General features: G+C 41.4%; 1 protein-coding gene across 1 annotated transcript in view; it reads left to right on the top strand.

Annotated features, from left to right (window-relative positions):
* The first annotated feature begins 345 nt into the window (after positions 1 to 345).
* Positions 346 to 23,567, top strand: part of UNC13C (unc-13 homolog C) — a 1,075,146-nt gene continuing 1,051,924 nt past the window's right edge. The window contains exons 1-3 of the mRNA XM_075345771.1: positions 346 to 955; positions 3,655 to 3,681; positions 6,937 to 10,120. Of these exons, the coding sequence (XP_075201886.1) occupies positions 7,114 to 10,120 (3,007 nt within the window). The 5' untranslated portion in view covers positions 346 to 955; positions 3,655 to 3,681; positions 6,937 to 7,113. The remainder of the gene's footprint in view (positions 956 to 3,654; positions 3,682 to 6,936; positions 10,121 to 23,567) is intronic.

Genomic DNA, 23,567 nt, shown 5'->3' with positions numbered 1-23,567 from the left:
ATATTATGTTCAGTTCCAAATTTTTATTTAATTTTGTAGATTAAATTGCACTTTTTAAAGGTATAGTGTACAATATACAAGTCGGAGAAAATAAGCTAAGCAGCAAAGTGGGACATTTCGATAATCATTTCAGCAGTCATGCCTCAACAACCTCTTAAGCATCTATCAGCTTCTTTATTGAAGTATCCAGACACATTGAAAGGACTGTGCTGAAAGAAATGGCTGCACACTTGTCACTCCTGGTCACGTTATTGTGATAAATGAAAGGTTAGCTGAGACATGGCCCTAGCAACCAGATTTCCTCTCCAAGCTAGAGGCGTTTCTTGAGGCTGCTTGGTGCTGGGGCCGGTGATGCACCTGCTGGCTCTCACGGTGCATCCTGTGTGTTTGATGTGTGAGGATGGACTTTCACTAAGCCTCTGTGTGTCTCTCTTTCGCTCACGCTCTCCTTTTTTTTTTTTTCTTGGAAGTGGAGGGGCTGCTTCCAACAGAGGTGGGCTGTGGCTATTGCAGTGAATGCTGCATTCAGAACCACAGGCAGAAGGAACAGCGATGTGTGAAGTTCCCATCACAGAAACCACCAGGATGCCTACTACCATCAGTTCTTTTGCAGAAGTGGGAATCTGACTCGTGTTTTGTTATCTCAGACACGCAGTATAAATAAAGCCTCAGTTATTGATAGATAGAAATAGCAGGAGGAGTTATAAAAATGCATTTGACGGTGGAGCCAGGAGAGCGCGGTGGAATTTAGAGGAACAGATACCATTGCAGACTAGCAACATGCCTGACTGCACTTGAGTCAAATCACTGTGAAGCAGCTTCATATTGTATTGTAACGTGCTGTGGATGAATGGAAAATAGGAATGTAGCAATGGAAAAAAGGAAAAAAAATGTGCTCGGGCTCTAGAACCAGTGGTATGTAATTTTCTTTCTTTTGAGAAGAGATTGGTGACAGGTATGTATCCCTTTTTCCACATATCTTTTTGCTGTACTTGATTGTTTTACACATTTATACTATTCAAGATACTTAATATTTCTAGCATGAAGCCAGCAATTCCCAGCCAGGGGTCTGCAGTCTATTGCTTGTCAGGGGGAAAGTATTATAGTAATGTTTACATAACATGTACTTCCACATTAGCATGCAAAGTTCATAGCGGAAAATAAAAACTAAATCTGATGGGGATTGTGTGTAACTGATGAGACGATTCAGTCATGGATTTTAGAAATGTTAGGACTACAGATGGGATTTTTGTATGAATCCTTCCCGCCTGGTCGCATGGCATACAATGTAGAGATATCTAGGTCATCGTTTAGACTAAGTAGCACACCTTGAGGACAGCACAGAATTTAAGAATCGAGCACTCCTGGGAGAGTGTAGACCTGCGAGGCTCTGTACACTATACACTACACATAGAGCCGCTGCCGATGGCTGAGCATCATGTCCAGCAGGGATCGTTTGGTGGAGCTGCTGCTGCTGCTGATGTGAAATACTTTTTTTTTTTTTCTAGTTCACCAAAGGATTAGTATTAAATTGAGATTTACAGATGCTTATGCATTTCTACTTCTTGATTAATCTTTCAAGATGAACACCCTGCAGTTTATCTGAAAATATCAGTGCCAGTATCCTGTCGATTATTCTCCTGAGCAATTGTCATTCAGATTAAATTGTGATTTGTGCCGAACATGATAAGAAAACTGGAAACAATTAGCACTTTGAAGTGGAAGCAAGCTCCACTAGACCATTGCAAAGTCAATTTAAAGGGGACAACGTGTAAAATTCCATTTCGGGTTCATATTAGAATTTTGGTCAATTGTTTACAAATTCTGACCCATCCGATTTGTATTTGTTGTCAGATATCCTTATACAAAATTATTTGTAAAATTGTTATAGAAATCAGAACTAAGCATACAAAAACCTGCACACTAAAGGGTTACTGCTGTTTGGCTGGCAGCAAGCGGCTAATACTAATCATATGTTTGGTTGCACAAAAAAATCAAACACCTGAGTCCAGCATTAGGCACAGCCATTATTTAAAGTAGGACTCCTGGCTCAGGGGATGCTGATGCCACTGGTCTGCTTAAAAATTAATATGCTTCTTTGACTTCTTTTGATCTCAAAATCCAATCTTCCTATGCTCATCTGTATTCAGCTAGCCAAGAATACAGATTGGATTTGCCTGATGTAATATGACTTGCAGGCGTTAATGTGACTGTGCCGTCCCTCCAGTAACCCATCAAAAAGTGGGAATCCTAGCAATCTCCCTGATAATGAGAAGTGATTGATATACTGTTGTAGAGTGATTTTCTATAGTGGGGCCTCCAGAAAGGGAAAGCAACGGTCTAGTGTGAATCTTAGTGCTGTCATTGGGAGGTTTTCTCCTAAAACACTTCATTAAATAAATGTTCATTAAGGTCAATACGGCATAAATGCAAACAATGAATACAATAAGATACTCTATAGGATACTTTATGACTATATATAAAGTTGTAACTTGTACCCTAAAAGTTAAAAATGGTCTTCAGCCAATTTCAAGTGCATTGAAGACTTGTCAGGTTTATCAACTAGACCTGTCAAATATATTTATAAAGAACACTATATATATATATATATATATATATATATATATATATATATATAAAGAGATCTAACCACATTAAAATGAATTAATTCGTAAATAATAATAACAATAATAAAAAAAAAAAGTCAACTGACATCAGGTGCAGGATTGTTCTTTATTCATCCAGCGTACTTTACCTATCGAATGTTGCAGATGTTGACTACTTTGACAACCACACTTCATGCTCAAGTGCTCGTCGTCCTCAGATGTCCCACGCCATAGTAAGCAATAGCTTCAAAATACAAATGACATCATTCAGTGATAGATTGTATCCAGGTCTACATTTACTTTGGTCTTATCTATCTTGAGAGACAAACAATCAGGATAAAGGCAAATGAAATGGAAGGAAATTGCCCAGGTTGCCTTCCATTTAATAGAAATCAGCATGTTAAAAGCAAAGACATTGCTAAACACATGTAGCCAACTGTCTTTATTACACTATGTTTTGATTGAAGACACAGAGCTGTAAAAATGTGAATAAGGAAAGAAAGGCACTTAAATGTCTTCAAATATGAAACTCCATGTTTGAAGTCAATTGGGGTCATACTATGTTACTCCACCCACTCCTCCCCCATTACATGTCCTATTCTGTACTTACTAGAGAAAATAATAAAGATCCAAAAGTGTTACATTTCACAAACTCTTTTTGTTTCTATGAGATTTCTTCACTAAATTATTTAGTGTTGTTTAAGGTTGGAGGCACAGATAAAATCTGGTGTATAACAGGGTGTTCAGGGTCACATGGAATCCGAACTTACTATTGTAGTGATTATGTTAAAAATAATACTTACTAGCACATATCCACTTATCACAAACCTTTCACGTTCCTATAGAATGTGGCCATAGAATATTTATAACGATATCAAAAAGTACAAGTTACACGACAGTATGTCAAACGATATACCTGTTAACACGTAGTTTTATTAATGCATATAACTGTTTTGGTTTCAGTGCTGTTCCGGACTAATGTATGTTTAACACTTCAGCATAAGTTGGTATTGCTAAATAATGAATCTTTGTGTTGTCTGGCTTTCAGGTGGTCATATTGGTAAAGCTTTCACATGTACGTATGTCTTCTCACTACTATGTCCATGTTCCAATTGAAGAAATGTATTACTTACGTTACCATCTATGTTGCATTATGGTGTCTGGTGTCTGATTGATTTGTGTAAACTCATTTAGAAACTGGTAATGTCCAAAAAGTGAAGTCATTGTATTACCGTTTTCATAGTTTCTCTTGGATGTTCTATAGATTGTTGTACAGTATATAGAAGCCTATTTACAAAGCTCTGATTTTGATTTTGAGCAGAATCAAATTAGAAGGACAATGAGGAGATAACTCAACATCAGTCATATTTCCTTAGATATTAACTTGTTCTTAGTAAAAGCTGACCTCCTGTACATAACAACAGTGATTCATTGAGTATCACTGAGATACTGTTATTGTTAGAGTACCCCCCAGCTTCTTCTTTTATTTCATCACTAGAATGATGCTTTAAATGTAAGTCCCCAGCCCCTTGTATTAGATTTACTTTTCAGTGTCTTCATTTGTTTTCACCACCTCCAGAAATTTGTGACCTGTGGCAGCTCCAGTGGTTCATGGAGCACCAGATAAAAACTCAGTACATCTCTATCACAGCCTCTTCCTGGCCTCATTCTAGCTCTCTTAGAGATGCATTGGGAGCTTGTGACGTAACTTCTGACTTCCCACCAGTCAGAAGTTACGGAAACAAGATGGCACTATGGGACCAGTGCGGCGTCTGTAAAAGGTGAAGCCACTGGGGGGGGGGTTGAGTATGTTATAGGGGTCAGAAGACTTTCATTTAAAGTACCAAACCACCACTGAAAAGCCTCCACTGGATTAGTGCTTTAAATGAAAGTCCCCTTTCCCCTGTATTATACTGATCTTTTGGCGTCTTCATCTGTTTTTGCCGCCGCTCCTGTCAGTTGCCTGTATAATTTGTGACCTGCCTGCAGCTCCAGTGTTTCATGGAGCACACTGGAAGGCACAAATCAATACAAGTCCATGAGAGCCTCGTTTTTGGCCTCATTCTGGCCTTGTTCTTACTCTCATATTCATGTATTGAGACTTTGTCAAATAACTTCTGATTTCCGGCCAGTGAGAAGTTATGGGCACAAGATGGTGCCATGGGACCTGAGCAGCATCAGTAAAAGGTGAAACTGCTAGGAAGTGAGTATGTGACAAGCGGCAGGGGCCTTACATTTAAAGCAACACTCTAATGCTAAAAGGGAAAAAAAAAACGTACTTTCACATGTAGTATGTCTTTTCACTACTATGTCCATGTTCCAGTGTTGCTCTAATTAGAATAGTCTGAGTCATAAGGGATTATGGCAAATTGAATGAACTATCAACAAACTGCAGCTAAATTTTTTTCTTACAAGTGAGATTAACAAATATCATAATTTCCCAAAAACATAAACAACTAATTAAAATACTATGAGTTACTTGAAAAACATCATTTGTACCATATTAGCCAATAGATTGGAAAAAAAAATAAATTGTGACCACTCAGGACTATGGTATAACTAGAAAGGGAATCTAAATAATCTATCTACCGTATTTTTGGGATTGTAAAATGCACTTTTCCTCCAAAAAATGTTGTAGGAAAATGAGAGATGCATCTTACAATGTGATTGTAGCTTTCCGGGAGGTGGAGAATGGGCGCTGTGCTGGCGGCGGGGGCTGTGCTGGTGGCGGGGGCTGTGCTTGCGGCTGGGCACGTGCTGATGGTGGGGACCCTGCTGGCTGTGTGGAGCAGGGTGGTGCAGCAGATGTTCTAGATGCTCTGTTGGTTGGGCTTCAAAAAAATGGTGCCCGGTGTCGGCGCGTGCGCAGATGGAATTACAATATACATTAAATCTCAACCTACATCTTGACATATAGTGGGATACATACCATGCTTCTATTAACACCTCTATAGGTCCTTACTCATCTCAATGGCTCTCCACTGGTTCAACTTAATCTAGAGTGAACAGTCTCTGCCTGGGTTCCTGTCTCCACACACAGGCCTCAAAACAGATCTCTGACTAATCGCTCTCATACATATTATTCAATTATATCTTGGTTAGAGGTCTGCAGTCCTCTTTTGTAATTTTTTGCTAGATATGAATCTCTCTCATTTTGCCTTATACATATAGATAATTTCTCCCCTATGAAGACCATGGACTGTATCTGTTTTTTTATTAACTTTTTCACATTAAAGCATCACTAAAGAAAGAAAATTCCCATACTCTTTATTCTGGACATCTCATATTCATATCCGGTGTACCAAAGTTATATTTTTATTACTATGAGAGTTCAATTTGCGCAGGCACCACCTCCGGGCGTCATTTCTTTGAATACCGCACCATGGACAGAGTATCTGGGAATGGGACACCTGCTGCACTGCTCTATTCCGCATGGCCCCCACAGCCAGGACAGACCCCACAGCCAGAACAGACCCCGGGGCCAGGACAGACCCCACAGCTAGCAGAGCCCCCGCAGCCAGCATGGTCCCTGCAGCCAGCACAGCCCCCACCGTAGTGCCTGCAGTATCGCCCTACTCTAGCACCGTACCTGCCTCCTGTGACCCTGCTCCACCACCGCTTGCACCCCCCCCCCGGTAAGACACCACTGGAGTATAAGAGAGAACCCATTTTTTTCACCTTTTTTTCCTCTAAATTTGGGTTTCATCTTATAATCCAGTGCATCTTATAAAATGAAAAATATGGTATATAAGTATTGTAAAATAATTCAATTATAGCATAAAATCCAATTAGAAGTGCAATTGTTAAATGAGCTTTGTAAGTATGCTTCCCTTTTTATGTAGTGTTATACTTTTTTTTTCTTCATTTGGGTTACTTTGCAACCACTAATAAATAGGTACATTTGCTGTTTTTTACACTCTGTTGTGTTTTTTTTCCTTTAAGTATTACAAAGGAAGATGTTGTAAGGTCAAATGCTGTGAAAAACTCAAACAAGATCCTTTATGCATGTTGTATTCATTAGCGTACCTCTTGACACATGATTGGCTGAGGATTTATTGGAGAATGGATCTACTGTCTTTCTTCTTAAATAAAGTGTTAATCCTTGGCACATATTTGGATACCAATATCAACAGAATCACCCTGTAACATAATGTTACAAAATTATAGTTCATAAAGGTAGACCTTACGGCATCGACCGCTCTCTGCTTTACATGTCACTTATGTAGATGATTGCGCTGCATGCTATGCTTACTGTAATGTATGGCTGTATTATTCACAAGTTTAATTTGTACAGTATGAATCAGTGATGCTTAAACTGCCTTCATTGCAGAGACTTCCGGAAGTCATGAGAAGCAGACGGTTTCTGGTCCTTTCGTAGGACATACATTCTTACAGATACACGTGTGTTTCTTTCTGCTACAGCTTAATGTTGTGTGGACATACAAATCTTGCTCAGGAGCTAGAGATACATTTTTTTTGCAAGGATAGTTAATATAAAGTTCCCCTGATGGTTTCTACCCTATTGAAGAGCCTGATCTTCTCTTATATATATAAGCTTTGCAAAGGAATGTTTGCAAAGAAATTGGGGAATCCTACAAAAAAGAAAGAAAGTCCAAGCAAAAAGGAACAGGATATTTCTCAATTTGGCCTAATCAAGAATCCAAATATTTCAACTGCCATCAAAAGTAAAGTAAAAAAAATTGCCAGGTGTTCTTCATCTTGCAACCTATCAACTGAAGAAGATACTTCCAGGAAGGAATTTTCCCTCTCTCCAACATTCAGTTATAGAGTAGCAATTGCCAATGGGCTTCAAAATAATATTCTAACTGGCAATAATAACGAGGATGCATTTCACGAAATATCTTCTCTTGATAGTTCATATTCAGAATCTTTAAGTGAAAAAAGGGCTGGTAGTACAACCAAGGAATACTCATCACAGACCATGCCTGTAAGGCGAAACAGAAAAAGCATGAGCAGTTTAGCTCCTTCTGATGGAAGCTCGGATGGGGAACGGACATTGCATAGCTTAAAAATGGGGGCTTTACGCAAACTTAGAAAATGGAAGAAGAGTCAAGAGTGTGTGTCCTCAGATTCAGAAGTAAGCACATGGAAAAAAACCTGGGGGTTACGAAGCAAGTCTTTAGACAGAACAGTCCGTCAGCAGAAAACAAATGCAATTGAACCGGGTTTTAGCTCCACCGGTTGCATAAGTCAAACTCATGATGTCATGGAAATGATCTTTAAAGAACTTCAAGGTATAAGTCAAATCGAAACTGAACTGTCAGAATTAAGAGGTCATGTCAATTCTTTGAAGCAATCAATTGATGAAATTTCTAGCAGCGTTGAGGTTGTGCAAAGTGAAATTGAGCAGTTACGTTCAGGATTTGTGCAGTCAAGAAGAGAAACCAGAGATATCCATGACTACATTAAGCAGATAGGTCATCACAGTAGTAAACTTAGTCTTAGGTTTTTAAATGTGCCTGAAGAAAAAAACGAACTTTGTGAAAATGTTGTTTATAGAATTTTAATAGAAAAAATGGGATTTTCAGATGCACAAAACACTATGAAAATTGAAATCGCTCACAGACTAGGGCAACAAAGAGAGTGCCCGAATGCAAAACCCAGACCAATTCTTGTCTATTTTGCTACACAACAAGACAGAGATTTAGTTTTAAAAAAATGTTATAAACTGAAGGGAACTGGAATTGGGATTTCTACAGACATTATTTCCCATGAACTAAAAGTTAAAAAAGAAAAGGCACTTCCTTTGTCTCAGACATATGAGAGTATGGACATGAAATTTTCTGCCATGGAGCCAAAGATTAATCATGATGAATGGGAATCCTATGAAGACAGTGATAAAGAATTGGAACCAGACATAAACAGAAATAGTTATGCAACGGTGTCCAAGTCTGAAGCTCAGATAAAATCAAATGGGAGTAAAAGAAGTGGGCATTCATCCCATAATAAAAAACCTCACAGAACATCCGAAGATGCCACATATAAAAGTAAAGATGATTACGGAGATCTTAATTTTCAGTCGCCTGTTTCTGATAGCTTGGACAAAAGCAAACTATATTACAGTGATTCAACTCCTTTGTGGCATTCGCAGACTGATTTTTCTACACCAAAACTGAGTCGGTCAGAATCTGATTTTTCAAAGTTATGTCAGTCTTACTCTGAGGATTTTTCAGAAAACCAATATTTCATAAGAACAAATGGAAGTTCTTTGTTATCTTCTTCTGATCGAGAACTCTGGCAGAGAAGACAGGAAGATAGTTCATCAAACTGGTATGCAAGCTCACAAGAGCAAGCTTTCAGTAATGACGTAGAGCCTTACCATGAAGAGAATGAAATAGAGAACACTGAGACTGTTGACAGTGGTGTCAGCAATGGGATACTTTGTGCTTCAGGAGATCGCAGTCACTATAGTGACTCTCAACTTTCTTTGCATGGTGATTTGTCACCGTGGAAAGAATGGCACCATTTAGAACAAGGTACAGATTCTGGACTTGATACATCAACACAACATGGTTTTGCCTATAATGTCAATTGTCCTACAGATCAACAAATGGAAATTTATGCAAACAGTTATGAAAAGTGCCAAAGTACAGATCTTCCTCCATACAACACAGAAAACTACAATTATACCTTAGAGACTAATTCTCCATCTTGTCCTGAAATCTCCAACATTTCACAAAATCAATGGACTAGTGAATATGAATCTTACATTGAGGCAAATGCCAATGAACTTTACCAGGGCCAAGGAAGGTTGCCTATGATGTACCGCAGTCAGAGCGAACTGCAAAGTGATGACTCTGAGGATGCGCCTCCAAAATCATGGCATAGTCGACTGAGCATTGATCTTTCTGATAAAACCTTTAGCTTTCCAAAGTTTGGCTCTACTCTTCAGCGGGCAAAATCAGCTCTGGAAGTTGTATGGAATAAAAGCACACAGAGTTTAAGTGGCAATGATGAAAGTGGCTCCTCATTTATGGGCAGATTCCGCACTTTATCACAATCTACAGCGAATGAATCCAGTACCACTCTAGATTCTGATGTGTACACAGAACCATACTACTACAAAGCAGATGACGACATTGACTATGGTGAATCTACAGCGGCTAACGACAATGGAGCCGATTATGTGGAAGTGATGGAACAAGTTCTTGCCAAACTGGAAAATAGAACAAATACAAATGAAAATCTTGAGCAAATGCAAGAATATCAAGAATATGATGACAATGTCTACGACCCAGAGTTTGCTGGTTTACAAATGGATGAATACAACATTCCTTATGATGACTTGGCTCCTGAGGATATAATAGAACCTGAATGTGAAATTGTGTACGATATGACAGAGAATGTGAAGATCGATGACGAGAACAAAAACCTACCTGAGAAATCATTTGAGGTTCCAAAGAAAAAGCGCATTCGTCCAAGTTTTAAGGAGGCTGCCCTGAAGGCATACAAGAAAGAAATGGCTGACCTTGAAGAAAGGATCCTTGCAGGAGGTACTTACACTTAATTATTTTAAATGTGCACTCTGTTTTGTATAGTATGTGTTAGTAGGTAATGCGGTTTTCCACTTTTACAAAGATAGCTTTGGATAAATTAATAAGAATAAGAAAATCAATTTAAAGAGTTATGCCAACCATAATATGCCTGTCATAATGTAACTATTACACTACACAATGACCTTGTGGCAATATTCCTAATATTAGGTTGTCTCAAGTGCATTGTTGGGCGTCTTACACAAGCAAAAATAGTCATCATAAAGTCGCCCTCATAGGTTTTAGTTATACATAGCTGAAGATCATCTTTTTATATGGTTTTATAATCAATAATGTTACTTTTGTTAGTAATGCCATGTTTGAGGACAAAAAGAGTAAAAAAATCCATCAAGAATGAGGACATTAAGTGTATTCTATGTATATTTTACATAGTCTTACTATGTATCATCGCTGCTAATAATACATCTTAACCTTTGTTGTGCATGGCTAAACGGTGGTTTGCTTTTATAAAAAATATGTTTTTGTCAAATATGATTGTCTGGAACCACAATCTTATTTCCTAACTTCTGAGAATTGTCAACTTGACAGATACTTTGCATACTATATTTAACAAATTGACAAATTTGTTGACTTTGGCTGTGATAAAGTAAAATACAAGATAGTTTATATGTACAAAGGAGCCATCTCAATCTATAGTCCTTTAAAAGTGATATTCAGAGTGCTACAAACGTATCAAAATTCCAACAAATATCCGTGCACCATATGTAGCTGTAAGGGGTGCAGAGTACCAATCATATCTGGGCCCTGGTGTTTAAGGGGCCTGAAGGACCCCTACTGTATAAGAAAGAATCAGTGTTTCAAAAATTACAGATCAATCTGAAACACTTTGTATTGAGGCCACCTTATACCTTGGTCAATGCATCTTCTTTCTATGCCCATTGTGTTATTACATCTATAACACACAGCATTAGGTATTATAATTGTGCAGAAATCTGCTATAAGGCTATGTGCCCACGGGAGATTAAACCTGCGAATTTATCTGCGGAAAATCCACAGGTTCCAGCATGCACAGACCTTCCCCATGTTATCCTATGGAACATGGGGAGTGCTGTGTCCATGCTGCGGATACGTGCGGCTGCGGAACATACTGCGGATGTCCCGCAGCCGCACGTAACTGCATGACAATTCTTTCTGCGGAATCACCTGCGGAAATCCCGGTCCTCCACTATGGAGATAGGGCCGGGACTTCCGCAAATAAACCGCATGAATGTCCGCAGGTTTACCACAGCTATTGCGCTGTACTACCGCAGCTAAAAATAGCTGCGGATTCCGTGGAGCTGCTGCAACAAACCTGCGGACGTACCTGCGGATATATCCGCAGGTGCGAGCTGCCGTGGGCACATAGCCTAGATGTCAAATCAATGGGTCTTTCAAGAAGAGAGATGTTCCTCACGGTTCGGATCTTCCTAAGACAACCTGGGGTTGCCGGCTTTCTAGACAATAGTAGATATTAGGTTTTCCCAGTGTAAATAGCAGCAGTAGGAAGACCTGAATGTATCTTTTCTCAAATACTTTTTCACTTGATGCTTTTAGGTTGATGACGCAATTAGGAGTGTTTCTCCTTTACTAATAAAGATTGTAGTATTGATCTCATTAATAATGCAGGGCTACTTTATTACCTTTGACGTAATGGTTTTCAAAATAAAGAAACTGTTTTTTTTTTTTGCCCTGAGCCATCAAAATATTTTAAACTAGAAAACTGGCATAAAATGCTTTGAAAAGTTACAACATTTTGTGCACAATGGGGAGTTGCCCTAAAATGTTGTGATTATTGGAGTCTTCATAACAGCTGCGGACAACTCACGTGAAAATTCAGCAATAGTGACAGTGTTTCTTTTGCCAGAAATGTAAGGCTATATGTACACGTGGCTTTTTTTTTTTTTTTTTTTTCATTTTTCATGCATTATTCCTTGCTTATTTTAATGAATAAAAGCAAGGAAAAAGCATCCGAGCAAAGTCTATGAAAATCTTGAATTGCTGTGCACACGCTGCTTTTTTTTTTTGCAGATTTTGTTGCTGAAAAAAGAAGCACAATGTCAATTGTTTCTGTGTTTATTTCCTGCGTTTCCATAATCCTCTGCAATGTTTTATCACTACAGGGGATTATGTCGCAGCCCTTTGCCTAACACATCCTGCATACCGTATGATCTGTGAGGCTCACCACAGCTCAGTAACCTGGGGTCAGTCATCATGGTGACAACCAAGGGTTACCATGGCAGAAATCAGGTCTCTGTAATTGCATTACAGGAACCAATGGCCAGAGAGAGGTTAGTGATCCCTCTCCCTGCCTTCTGAATATCTGCGATTGCAGCATTCAGGGGATTTAAATTGCCAGAAGCGGCGCAGGCACCACTCCGAGCAGAGAGAGCCGGGTCCCAGCTGTAAAACTAACATCAGCTGGAAACCCAACGGCAATCGTGGGGATACAGCACATGAACCCCTGCAATCACCATGACTTAAAAAAGCACAAAAAGATGCAGGAAAAAAATGCATATGAAAAAATGCGCAAACGCAATAAAAAATGTGCGTTTTTTTGTTTCTGCTGCATTTTCTTGCCAAAACATGTTTTTTTATGTCCAGAAAAGAAGCACACAAAAAAGCAATGTGGGCACATAGCTTTACTCCAGTTATTGACTGGAGTAACAATTCTGGTGATGCACTGAATTAATTAAGTGGTGTGCACCTGCTAATGAATTTGGCACATGTTGTTCTCACATGACCCTCATTAAGTCTGGTGTATGAAATGCCAGTTATTATCATTCGAGGCATATGTTTTTTTTAAAGTCTATTGGGGTGAATTATTAAGATGTATACACCAGAATTTTGGCGTAAAACCCCTTAATAAGTCGCAATATTTTATTTCAACTCTTGACATTTGCCAGTAGTAGGGGTAGGACAGGGCTTTTCTACATTCGCTTATCAAATTCATGGTAACTTGCGGTAGTTAACATACTCCTATTTCATTAAGCACCATGCGCCTGGCTCATTAGATAGCTTGCTCCATTTAGTGAATTGGATGCGTTATACTATAGCTGAGGTCCTTTAAGACTGGCGTTTACAACTCTAGCCTTAAATAGACCCCTTGGTCTTTCAAAAGAGTACTTATCATATGATAAGTATACTAGATGCATTCATGTTATGAAATTCCTATCTATAAGCTGTAAACGTATAACATCATCTATGTATAAAGTCAATTAACTATTTCTACTACCTTTGTATTATAAAGGAGACCAGAAAGGTGGAGATAAATTTGTGCAAAATAGCAAATTTATTAATATTTTAAATTTCAAAAATGTAAATACATTACAAAGTTCTTGGTGCAAAAAGGTACGGTGATAAATGCTCATGCCAGTAGCTATTACAATAGAACGATATACAAGTGAATCACAATTGGAAAACCAATGGTGAGAAGCAGTGCCCCTTATTAAAGTACATATATACATGCTGTTAATATGTGTATCATAAATGAGGATGACTGCAAACTTATGAAAGGCAATAAAGCTGCCAGCATAACAAAGACCCCCACTACCCCGACGTACATTTAACGTGTATGAGATCCCACTTCTTCTTAGGCCTCTGCCACACTCACATGGAATTCACGCACGTGCCGCGAGACACGTATTTTCCCTGCGTGTTGCGTGTGGTAAGTACGTGTCTCCGGTACGTGCGGTCCACGTGTGTTCTCCGTGTGCTATCCGCGATAACACACGGAGAACCGGTAATTTGCATACTCACGTGGTATATGCTGCTGTCCAGGGATCTGATCTTCAGCTCCAGCCCCGCCCACTTCCAGCTGATGCTGCTTTCGGCCGAGCGGAGGGGCGGAGATTACAGCCCGTGACAGCACGCTCACCTCCATAACACACTCATAACGAGCGGCGGCTGGCAGCAACTGTTTGGAGCGGAAGATTCTGCAGGGCTGGTGGATGTGAATGTGTTTTTTTTTATTTTAAAATAATGACACGTGTTTCTCCGGCGCGTGTCACACGGAACCGAATCCACACTACATCCGTATGGTACAGGTGCGGGCCGTGTGACACCCGTGCTGCCGGAGAAAATGTGGACATGTCAGTGTGCGAAACACACGGACACACGTAAGTATGGAACGGACACACGTTCCGTTCCAAAATACTTACGTGTGGCCAAACAATTATAAAATCATATGTCCACATGTGTGCGTGCCTTCGGTATGTGAAAAAACTGCCAAACACGTACCGGAGGCACGAACGTGTGAAAGAGGCCTTAGAGGTGAGTGTCCCACAGAGAGCTTCCAGGACTTTTTTAAAGGTCCTTTTCCAGTCATGTGACTGCTGACGTTTAGCATTGCCGAGCACATGCGTCCTGATGATTGGCATCATCTGTGGCCGGCCGCATCAAAGGCCCTCCCTGTGACATCACCTCATGCAGCGCACGCACAGAAAATAGGAAGGAGGACACATCACCCCAACCACCACCTTTGTATTATATTTAACAATATTTTGTCTGAAGTTTTAATGATAAGCCATAGATTAGTAGGTTATTATAGTTCTAGACTCAAAAACATGTTATTCCCAGAATAGCAGTATTTGTTTACAAAGCACTGTACCTCTTTGACTATTGCTAGTATACACACACACACCAATCACAACATCCTAAAGTTTCTTTATTTACCTTTTTATCTCAACTTCTCTGTTTGCCCCCTGTGCAACCATTTTCACATTGCTAAATGGATGGTTCTGTCCATATGTGCTAAAACTACATTTCCCAGCAGCACACTGCTTCTTCTCAGTGCTGTAGGTCCCTCTCTATGCTCTCCTGTGTATTTGATAAGAAAGACAGATATATCTTAATGTGTAATATGCATTACTGTTGGGATGGAGCCTATATCTTTAGAGCTTGATCATGCTCTCTCATGCATGCGTGGCAGAGCTGAGCTTAGCATAGCTTTGCTGTGCTACAAAATAGCTGTTTGGGCGAAGATGATGCCCATGAGAGGGTCTGGAAGATGTTTTATTAGATAAGGTCATAGGGGTGTCTGTTTTTAATTAATTAGGTGTAAGTGCTGGTATCAGTGCAATATTCAGCAAGTCAGAGCTGCATTGTGCTACAACCGGGCTGTCAGATGTTTTATTACACAGGGTCTTTAGGTGCATCTGCTCGACCAACAGCATTAGAACTACTAGAGAATGGATTCAGAGGGAACAAAGGCTAAAAAACCCATGGAAGGTCATCATTAGGGGGTAATAACTGAAAACCAGTGCATTATTCAAATAGATCCAATTGCCACATTGTTAATTTTGTATATATAGAAAATTGAGTCTACATTATGATTTTAGAAATAAATCTTTTAGAAACTGTTGATTGATGTTTTAGGCCTGATATAAGGTCAGATATGCTCTTGTTACTGTGCCTTCAAGTTATCATTTAGTTATGAGAGAGTTGATGTTATCTTCTTAAGGGTATGTTCACATGAGCATATTTTCGTCCCAAATTCTATCCATGAAAAAATCGACTGGACACACAGCACTGTTATTCAATGAGGTGGTGCAGACAAGCAACTTTTTTCACTGAAAAAATTGCAGCCTGCATTAGTTTCTTTTATGTGTCAAATGATACCCATTCAAGTGTATGGATGCACAAAAAAAATTGGATGTCATATGGAGCAACCGCATACCATAATTTTTTTATGGCTACATTGCCATTCTGTAACAGAAAACTGTTAATAGTCTTTTTAATTATTAATAACTGTGCTGTAAAAAATGGATTGCACACAGAGGAGAAGTGCTCAAAAAAAATAGTTTTCTCAATGAAACGCTAATGATTTTATATACGCTTGTGTGAGGTTAGCTTAAGGGCACCTTCACTTGTACGTGCAATTCACTCCGATATTGGATCACAATGCATGGACTGGTCACAGCTCTCTTGACACAAGTGTGACAGCTGCATTGATTTATATGAAGATGTCACTATTGGATCGGGTTTGGATATACCTTCTCATTCAAAGACTTTTCTTTATTTTCATGACTCTGAAAATTGTAGATTCACAGTGAAGGCATCAAAACTATGAATTAACACATGTGGAATGAAATACTTAACAAAAAATTGTGAAACAACTGAAAATATGTCTTAACTTCTAGGTTCTTCAAAGTAGCCACCTTTTGCTTTGATTACTGCTTTGCACACTCTTAGCATTCTCTTGTTGAGCTTCAAGATGTAGTCACCGTAAATGGTTTTCACTTCACAGGTGTGCCCTATCTGGTTTAATAAGTGGGATTTCTTGCCTTATAAATGGGGTTGGGACCATCATTTGTGTTGTGCTGAAGTCTGGTGGATACACAGCTGATAGTCCTACTTAATAGACTGTTAGAATTTGCATTATGGCAAGAAAAAAGCAGCTAAGTAAAGAAAAACGAGTGGCCATCATTACTTTAAGAAATGAAGGTCAGTTAGTCCAAAAAATTGGAAAAACTTTGAAAGTGTCCCCAAGTGCAGTGGCAAAAACCATCAGACATTACAAAGAAACTGGCTTACATGAGGACCGCCCCAGGAAAGGAAGACCAAGAGTCACCTCTGATGCGGAGTATAGGTTTATCCGAGTCACCAGCCTCAGAAATCGCAGGTTAACAGCAGCTCAGATTAGAGACCAGGTCAATGCCACACAGAGTTCTAGCAGCAGACACATTTCTAGAACAACTGTTAAGAGGAGACTTTGTGCAGCAGGCCTTCATGGTAAAATAGCTGCTAGGAAACCACTGCTAAGGACAGGCAACAAGCAGAAGAGACTTGTTTGGGCTAAAAACACAAGGAATGGACATTAGACCAGTGGAAATCTGTGCTTTGGTCTGATGAGTCCAAATTTGAGATCTTTGGATCCAACCACCGTGTCTTTGTGCGACGCCGAAAAGGTGAAGAGATGGACTCTACATTTCCACCGTGAAGCATAGAGGAGGAGGTATAATGGTGTGGAGGTGCTTTGCTGGTGACACTGTTGGGGATTTATTCAAAATTGAAGGCATACTAAACCAGCATGGCTACCACAGCATCTTGCAGCGGCACGCTATTCCATCCGGTTTGCGTTTAGTTGGACTACCATTTATTTTTCAACAGGACAATGATCCCAAACACACCTCCAGGCTGTGTAAGGGCTATTTGACTAAGAAGGAGAGTGATGGGGTGCTACGCCAGATAACCAGGCCTCCACAGTCACCAGAGCTGAACCCAATTGAGATGGTTTGGGGTGAGCTGGACCGCAGAGTGAAGGCAAAAGGGCCAACAAGTGCTAGGCATCTCTGGGAACTCCTTCAAGACTGTTGGAAGACCATTTCCGGTGACTACCTCTTGAAGCTCATCAAGAGAATGCCAAGAGTGTGCAAAGCAGTAATCAAAGCAAAAGGTGGCTACTTTGAAGAACCTAGAATATAAGACCTATTTTCAGTCGTTTCACACTTTTTTGTTAAGTATTTCCTTCTACATGTGTTAATTCATAGTTTTGATGCCTTCAATGTGAATCTACAATTTTCAGAGTCATGAAAATAAAGAAAACTCTTTGAATGGGAAGGTGTGTCCTAACGTTTGGTCTGCCCTGTGTATATATATATATATATATATATATATATATATATATATATACATATATATATATATACTAGAAGGTGGCCCGATTCTATGCATCGGGTATTCTAGAATTTACATATTGTGTAGTTAATGTATGATTTTTGTTTTATATTTATATATATATATATATATATATATATATATATATATATATATATATATATATATATATGTTGTTGTCTGTAGTTACCAAGTGTTTGTGTAGGGCGCTGTACATGTTCTGGGTGTTGTCTGGGTGTGGCAGGGGGTGAGAGCGGTGTTGTATGTGTGTTGCGTGTGTTGCGTTGTTTGTGGAGCGCTGTGTGTCTGTAGCGTTGTGTGTGTGTGTTGCGCGGTTTGTGTGGGTGTGGTGTGTTTTGGGGGAAGGTATGTTTTGTGCAATGTGTGTGTGTTGCGTGGTATGTGCGTATATTTATGTATGCCGCGGTGTTTGTGTGTTGGGTGTTGTGTGTGTGCAGCGTTGTCTGTGTAGGGCGGTGTTTGTGGTTCCCAGTGTGTGTGTGGTGTGTTGTGTGTGTGTGTGTGTGTGTGTGTTGGGGGGAGGTGTGCACCTCCCATCGTGCTCCATCCCCCATGCTGCGCACCCCCCATCGTGCTCCATCCGCCATGCTACGCACTCCCAAACGTGCTCCATCCGCCATGCTGTGCACTCCCAAACGTGGTCCATCCGCCATGCTGCACACTCCCAAACGTGGTCCATCCGCCATGCTGCGCACTCCCAAACGTGCTCCATCCGCCATGCTGCGCACTCCCAAACGTGCTCCATCCACCATGCTGCGCACTCCCAAATGTGCTCCATCCGCCATGCTGCGCACTCCCAAACGTGCTCCATCCCCCATGCTGCGCACTCCCCATCGTGCTCCATCCCCCATGCTGTGCACCCCCATCGTGCTCCATCCCCCATGCTGCACCAGCATCAGCCTCTCTCCTCCCAGCATCAGCCTGTCTGTCCCCAGCATCAGCCTCTCTCCTCCCAGCCTCAGCCTCCCCCAGCATCAGCCTCTCTCCTCCCAGCATCAGCCTCTCTCCTCCCAGCATCAGCCTCTCTCCTCCCATCATCAGCCTCTCTCCTCCCAGCATCAGCCTCTCTGTCCCCAGCATCAGCCTCTCTCCTCCCAGCCTCAGCCTCCCCCAGCATCAGCCTCTCTTCTCTCAGCCTCCCCCCTCCCAGCCTCCCTCCTCCCAGCCTCCCTCAGCATCAGCCTCCCCCGCCCAGCCTCCCCCAGCATCAGCCTCCCCCTCCCAGCCTCCCCCAGCATCAGCCTCCCCCTCTCAGCCTCCCCCAGCATCAGCCTCTCGCCTCCCAGCCTCCCCCAGCATCAGCCTCTCTCCTCCCAGCCTCCCCCCGCATCAGCCTTTCTCCTCCCAGCCTCCTCCAGCATCAGCCTCTCTCCTCACAGCCTCCTCCAGCATTAGCCTTCCCCTCCCAGCCTTCCCCAGGATCAGCCTCTCTACTCCCAGCCTCCCTCATCCCGGCCTCCCCCAGCATCAGCCTCCCCCAGCATCAGCCTCCCCCTCCCAGCCTCCCCCAGCATCAGCCTCTCTCCTCGCAGCCTCCCCCAGCATCAGCCTCTCTCCTCTCTGCCTCCCCTAGCATCAGCCTACACCCTCCCAGCCTCCCCCAGCATCAGCCTACCCCAGCATCAGCCTACACCCTCCCAGCCTCCCCCAGCATCAGCCTACCCCAGCATCAGCCTACCCCAGCATCAGCCTACCCCAGTATCAGCCTCTCTCCCCCCAGCCTCCCCCAGCATCAGCCTCCCCCTCCCAGCCTTCCCCAGGATCAGCCTCTCTCCTCCCAGCCTCCCCCAGCACGCCGTGCTCCTCTGACGACACTCACAGATCCTATCGCATACACTCACACACACTCACACATCTGAACACACTCACAAACATCCGATCGCATACACTCACACACACTGAAGATATCGCACATACGCGCTCACACTCACAACATCCGGAGATACCACATGCTTCTGGCCATGTGATCCTCCGGCAGGTCCTGGAAGGTTACTCCACAGTATCGCCGCCGAGAAGCAAGTGATATCCCAGGATGTTGTGAGTGTGTGGATGCGATGTGATGTGTGTGTGAGAGTGAGTGTGATCTGATGTGTGTGTGTGTGTGTGTGTGCTATGTGTGTGCGTGTGTATGTTCCACCGCTGCAGGACCTTGATGCGCTGGTAACTATGCTACCATGGTTACCAGCGTATACCGTCCCCCGCTTGCACGGGAGCCCACACCAGCATACGGCGGCAACCCCAGCACTGTGAGGGTATGTGTCGGCTGGGTTGGCGGCGTACGCTGATGTGGGCTCCCGGGGGTACAGTACTCACCTGGGAGTCGTGGCTCCGTGTCGGTTTGGGGAATGCGTGCGGGGGGCAGGGCCAGAGCGAGCGTGCATTGCGTGAGGGGGGCGGGGCGTGGCCGAGTTGCCAATGCGTGTAAGGTGCCGGGGCGAGAGGCCAATCCGTGTGGGGGGCGGAGCCTGGGCTAGCGGCCGGCCAATCCATGTGCGGGCGGAGCGGCCAATCCGTGTGGGGGCGGGGCCATGGCGAGCCCAGCGGCCAATCAGCTTTGTGTCACCGTAAGGACACAATTTTGGAGCAAGACAGACAGACAGACAGACAGAATAAGGCAATATTATATATATATATATATATATATATATATATATATATATATATAATGTCAAACAAATGGTAATAGACCAGCTGACCTGTCTGAGCTCATGCCTTGACAGTACCTGGTATTCCTCAATTGCACGGGTCAAGTCTGGGGAAACGTCTAAATAATAGCAGCAACCTTGTAAATGGATCCAGCAAAATGAGAAGAGTCCAGGTGGCAGTGAAGAAATATTCCAACTTTATTGAGCGATTACAATTCCAAAGCTCATGACAAATAAAGTGCAGGAATCATGCAATAACGGACTACGCGTTTCGGCGGTATAAATAGCAGCCTCCCAAGCTTGGGATCGTGAGGGAGGCCAGTTTTTTATACCACCGAAACGCGTAGTCTGTTATGGCATGATTCCTGTTCTTTATTTGTCATGAGCTCTGGAATTTTAATGGCTCAATAAAGTTAAGATATATTTTTTTCACTGCCACCTGGACTTTTCTCATTTTGCTGGATCCATGTACAAGGTTGCTGAAAGATATATAAATATAATATATATATATATATATATATATATATATATATATATATATATATATATATATAATCTCAAAATTATCAAAATTAGAGAACAATGTATGGTCACTTGCTTTTTTCAGAAATAGTGTAATCTACATTGATCAACACTTCAAGGATTTTTGGTAAGGGGTACTCCAGGCCACTAGAACAATGTTTTACAAAATATCCAAAGTTTGTCAACATAAAACCTTTATTGTGCTCAAAACGTAAAACATGATGATCATAATTAAAGATCAACAATGACTGTAGCAATGATAAAGAATACAAGTACAGTTTCTGAAGGTAACAACACTCACCAATCAGTAGGAAGTTTACAGGTCTTTGCTTTGAATGACTTTAGCACATCTGCTGCCAAAGGACATCATTAGTCTCTCTAACACTGGTCTGGTTAGATTTTGCTCCAGTCTCTCCCACAGTTCTTTGACTGCTATGGATGGCATCGCCATAACTTTATCACCAAGGATTTTCCAGAGGTTTTCTATTGGGTTTAGATCAGGACTCTGGGTGGCCATTTCATTATTTCAATGTCTTTTGTTTCAAGGAACTAGTTTACTCATTTTGTTATGTGACAGGGGCATTGTCCTGTGTGAAAATTGCTGGCTGATTGCGTGATGAACGCAAGTAAGGAACCACATGTTGTTCACTATGCCATGTAGCTGTATGAGACGTCCAACTCCTGCTGCAGAAGACATTCCCCAAATCATGAAACTTCCTCCACCACCTTTCACTGACTTCTTAACACACTTTGGGTTCAGTCTTTCTCCAGTTTGTCAACAAACGTAATGTTTCCCATCAGACCAAAATACATTAAACTTGCTTTTATCACTAAAATGAACTGTGGACCACTTCTCTTCTGTCCACACAACATGTTCCTCGCAAAAGGTGAGTCTAGCCTTTGATTCTTTCTGCTAATGAGAGGTTTGGCCACTGCAGAGTGGGCTTTTAGTTCAAATGCTCTTAAACATCATGACTTGTATGATGAGCCAGATCCTTACACTGTTCTGTGCTGAACTGGTGAGCAATTCCAGCTGAAGTGTTGAAACGATTACCCATGGAGAGTCTCCACATTATCCTGTCCTGTCTTGCATTTGTCTTTTGAGGGCGACCAGCCTTCTTGGGAGACTTGAAAGAATTTGTTATGTTGTAAAGATACAATATTTTCAAAATCACAGACTTGGAACAACCAACTTTTCTTGCTATGGCTGATAGGGTCACCTCTTTGGCCTTCATCTGGACAACCTGCTGCCGGAGGATTGCAATGACTGGCACACCATTTTTGCAAAGTCAGTGAAAACTGGAAAGTTAGGCTGCCAGATGGTAGGGTTTGTCAGATAATTAAGAAAATTAGCACCAGGTCAAAGATTAACACGAATAACTTGCAGGTATCTCAAAGTGTTCTCTAATTTTGATCAGTGTTCTTTTACATTTATCTCATTTACATTTTTAATCTGTGCTTTTGAAAAAATTCAATTTATAAAATAAACTTAAAATACTGCGAGCTTACTGATGTTAGGACATAATTACATAGTACTACACAATGAGCTTAACATTTAGGAAATTGTGTGTTGTTCTCTGTTTGTGATCTCCATATAAAAGGCATATCCAGATATCCTCATAATTTGAGTAGTTGGTGTCAGTAACAGCTTCCACAGTCTGAGGTTGAGGTCACACATTGTGTTTGACGAACGAGCAGCAGCAGTTCCCTCCAAGTGGCTTCCTAAATGTCGCAGCGGCTTTTAGCTTCATCATTATAGAAAAATTGCTAATGGAATGCCTATTTTTAATGGCAGCACAGTTTTAGAGAAACCACGTTGCTATTGAAAATAGGCATGCCATTAGCAATTAATGTTTAATGATGCAGCGGAAATATTCAGGAAGCCACTTCTCAGCAGACACGTCTCGTGTAGGTAGTACACTCACTGGTGTGTGACATCAGCCTAAATGCATGTCCCCATTGTCCTAACTCCTTAAAGTGACTGTCTAAAGGCAGCATAATACGTTGACAGATCTGGTGCACAATTAGACCAAATGAAACAAAAAACAAGTATTGTCATTTGACTGATACAAACCTACAAAAATATATTGGCCATATGGTTACAAAATCTGCTTTATTCATAGGGGAACGTTTTTCCTGCCTTCTCCTGACCCTGTCAATAGTGATTGACAAGCTGCCGGACTTCTGCTTCTATAGACCTTATCACAATATAACTATTATTAGCCAAATGAGATAATATACTGTAGTTTTCTGCTGTTTGGTGTAATAGAAAAGCAGACATGTTCAAATATTGTGTCCCCCCTTAATAGAGCAATTGAGCAGGATACTATGATAGCACATCCACTTTAAGCGTATTAGAGCTTGCGCTGAAATACACCATGTATTCTTGTCAATTGGACATAATGCGACAAGAAAGTATGGATTCACAGAAAAGACTTTGGCACCATTTATATGCACATGTGTCGCACACGGAGCTCATTTTTATGTAATAGGATATTCGTGGTGCTGCACTTCAAAACAGTCTCCGGTAACACCAGTGATGAAAGTAGAGAAATAGAAATGGCACTCACCATCCATAAAATCGATATTTATTGAAAAGTATTAAA

This window comes from Anomaloglossus baeobatrachus, chromosome 4, assembly GCF_048569485.1.
Source record: "Anomaloglossus baeobatrachus isolate aAnoBae1 chromosome 4, aAnoBae1.hap1, whole genome shotgun sequence".
NCBI classification, from domain to species: domain Eukaryota; kingdom Metazoa; phylum Chordata; class Amphibia; order Anura; family Aromobatidae; genus Anomaloglossus; species Anomaloglossus baeobatrachus.
Note: the sequence above shows the minus strand (reverse complement) of the source record. Positions and strands in the feature narration are given on the sequence as shown.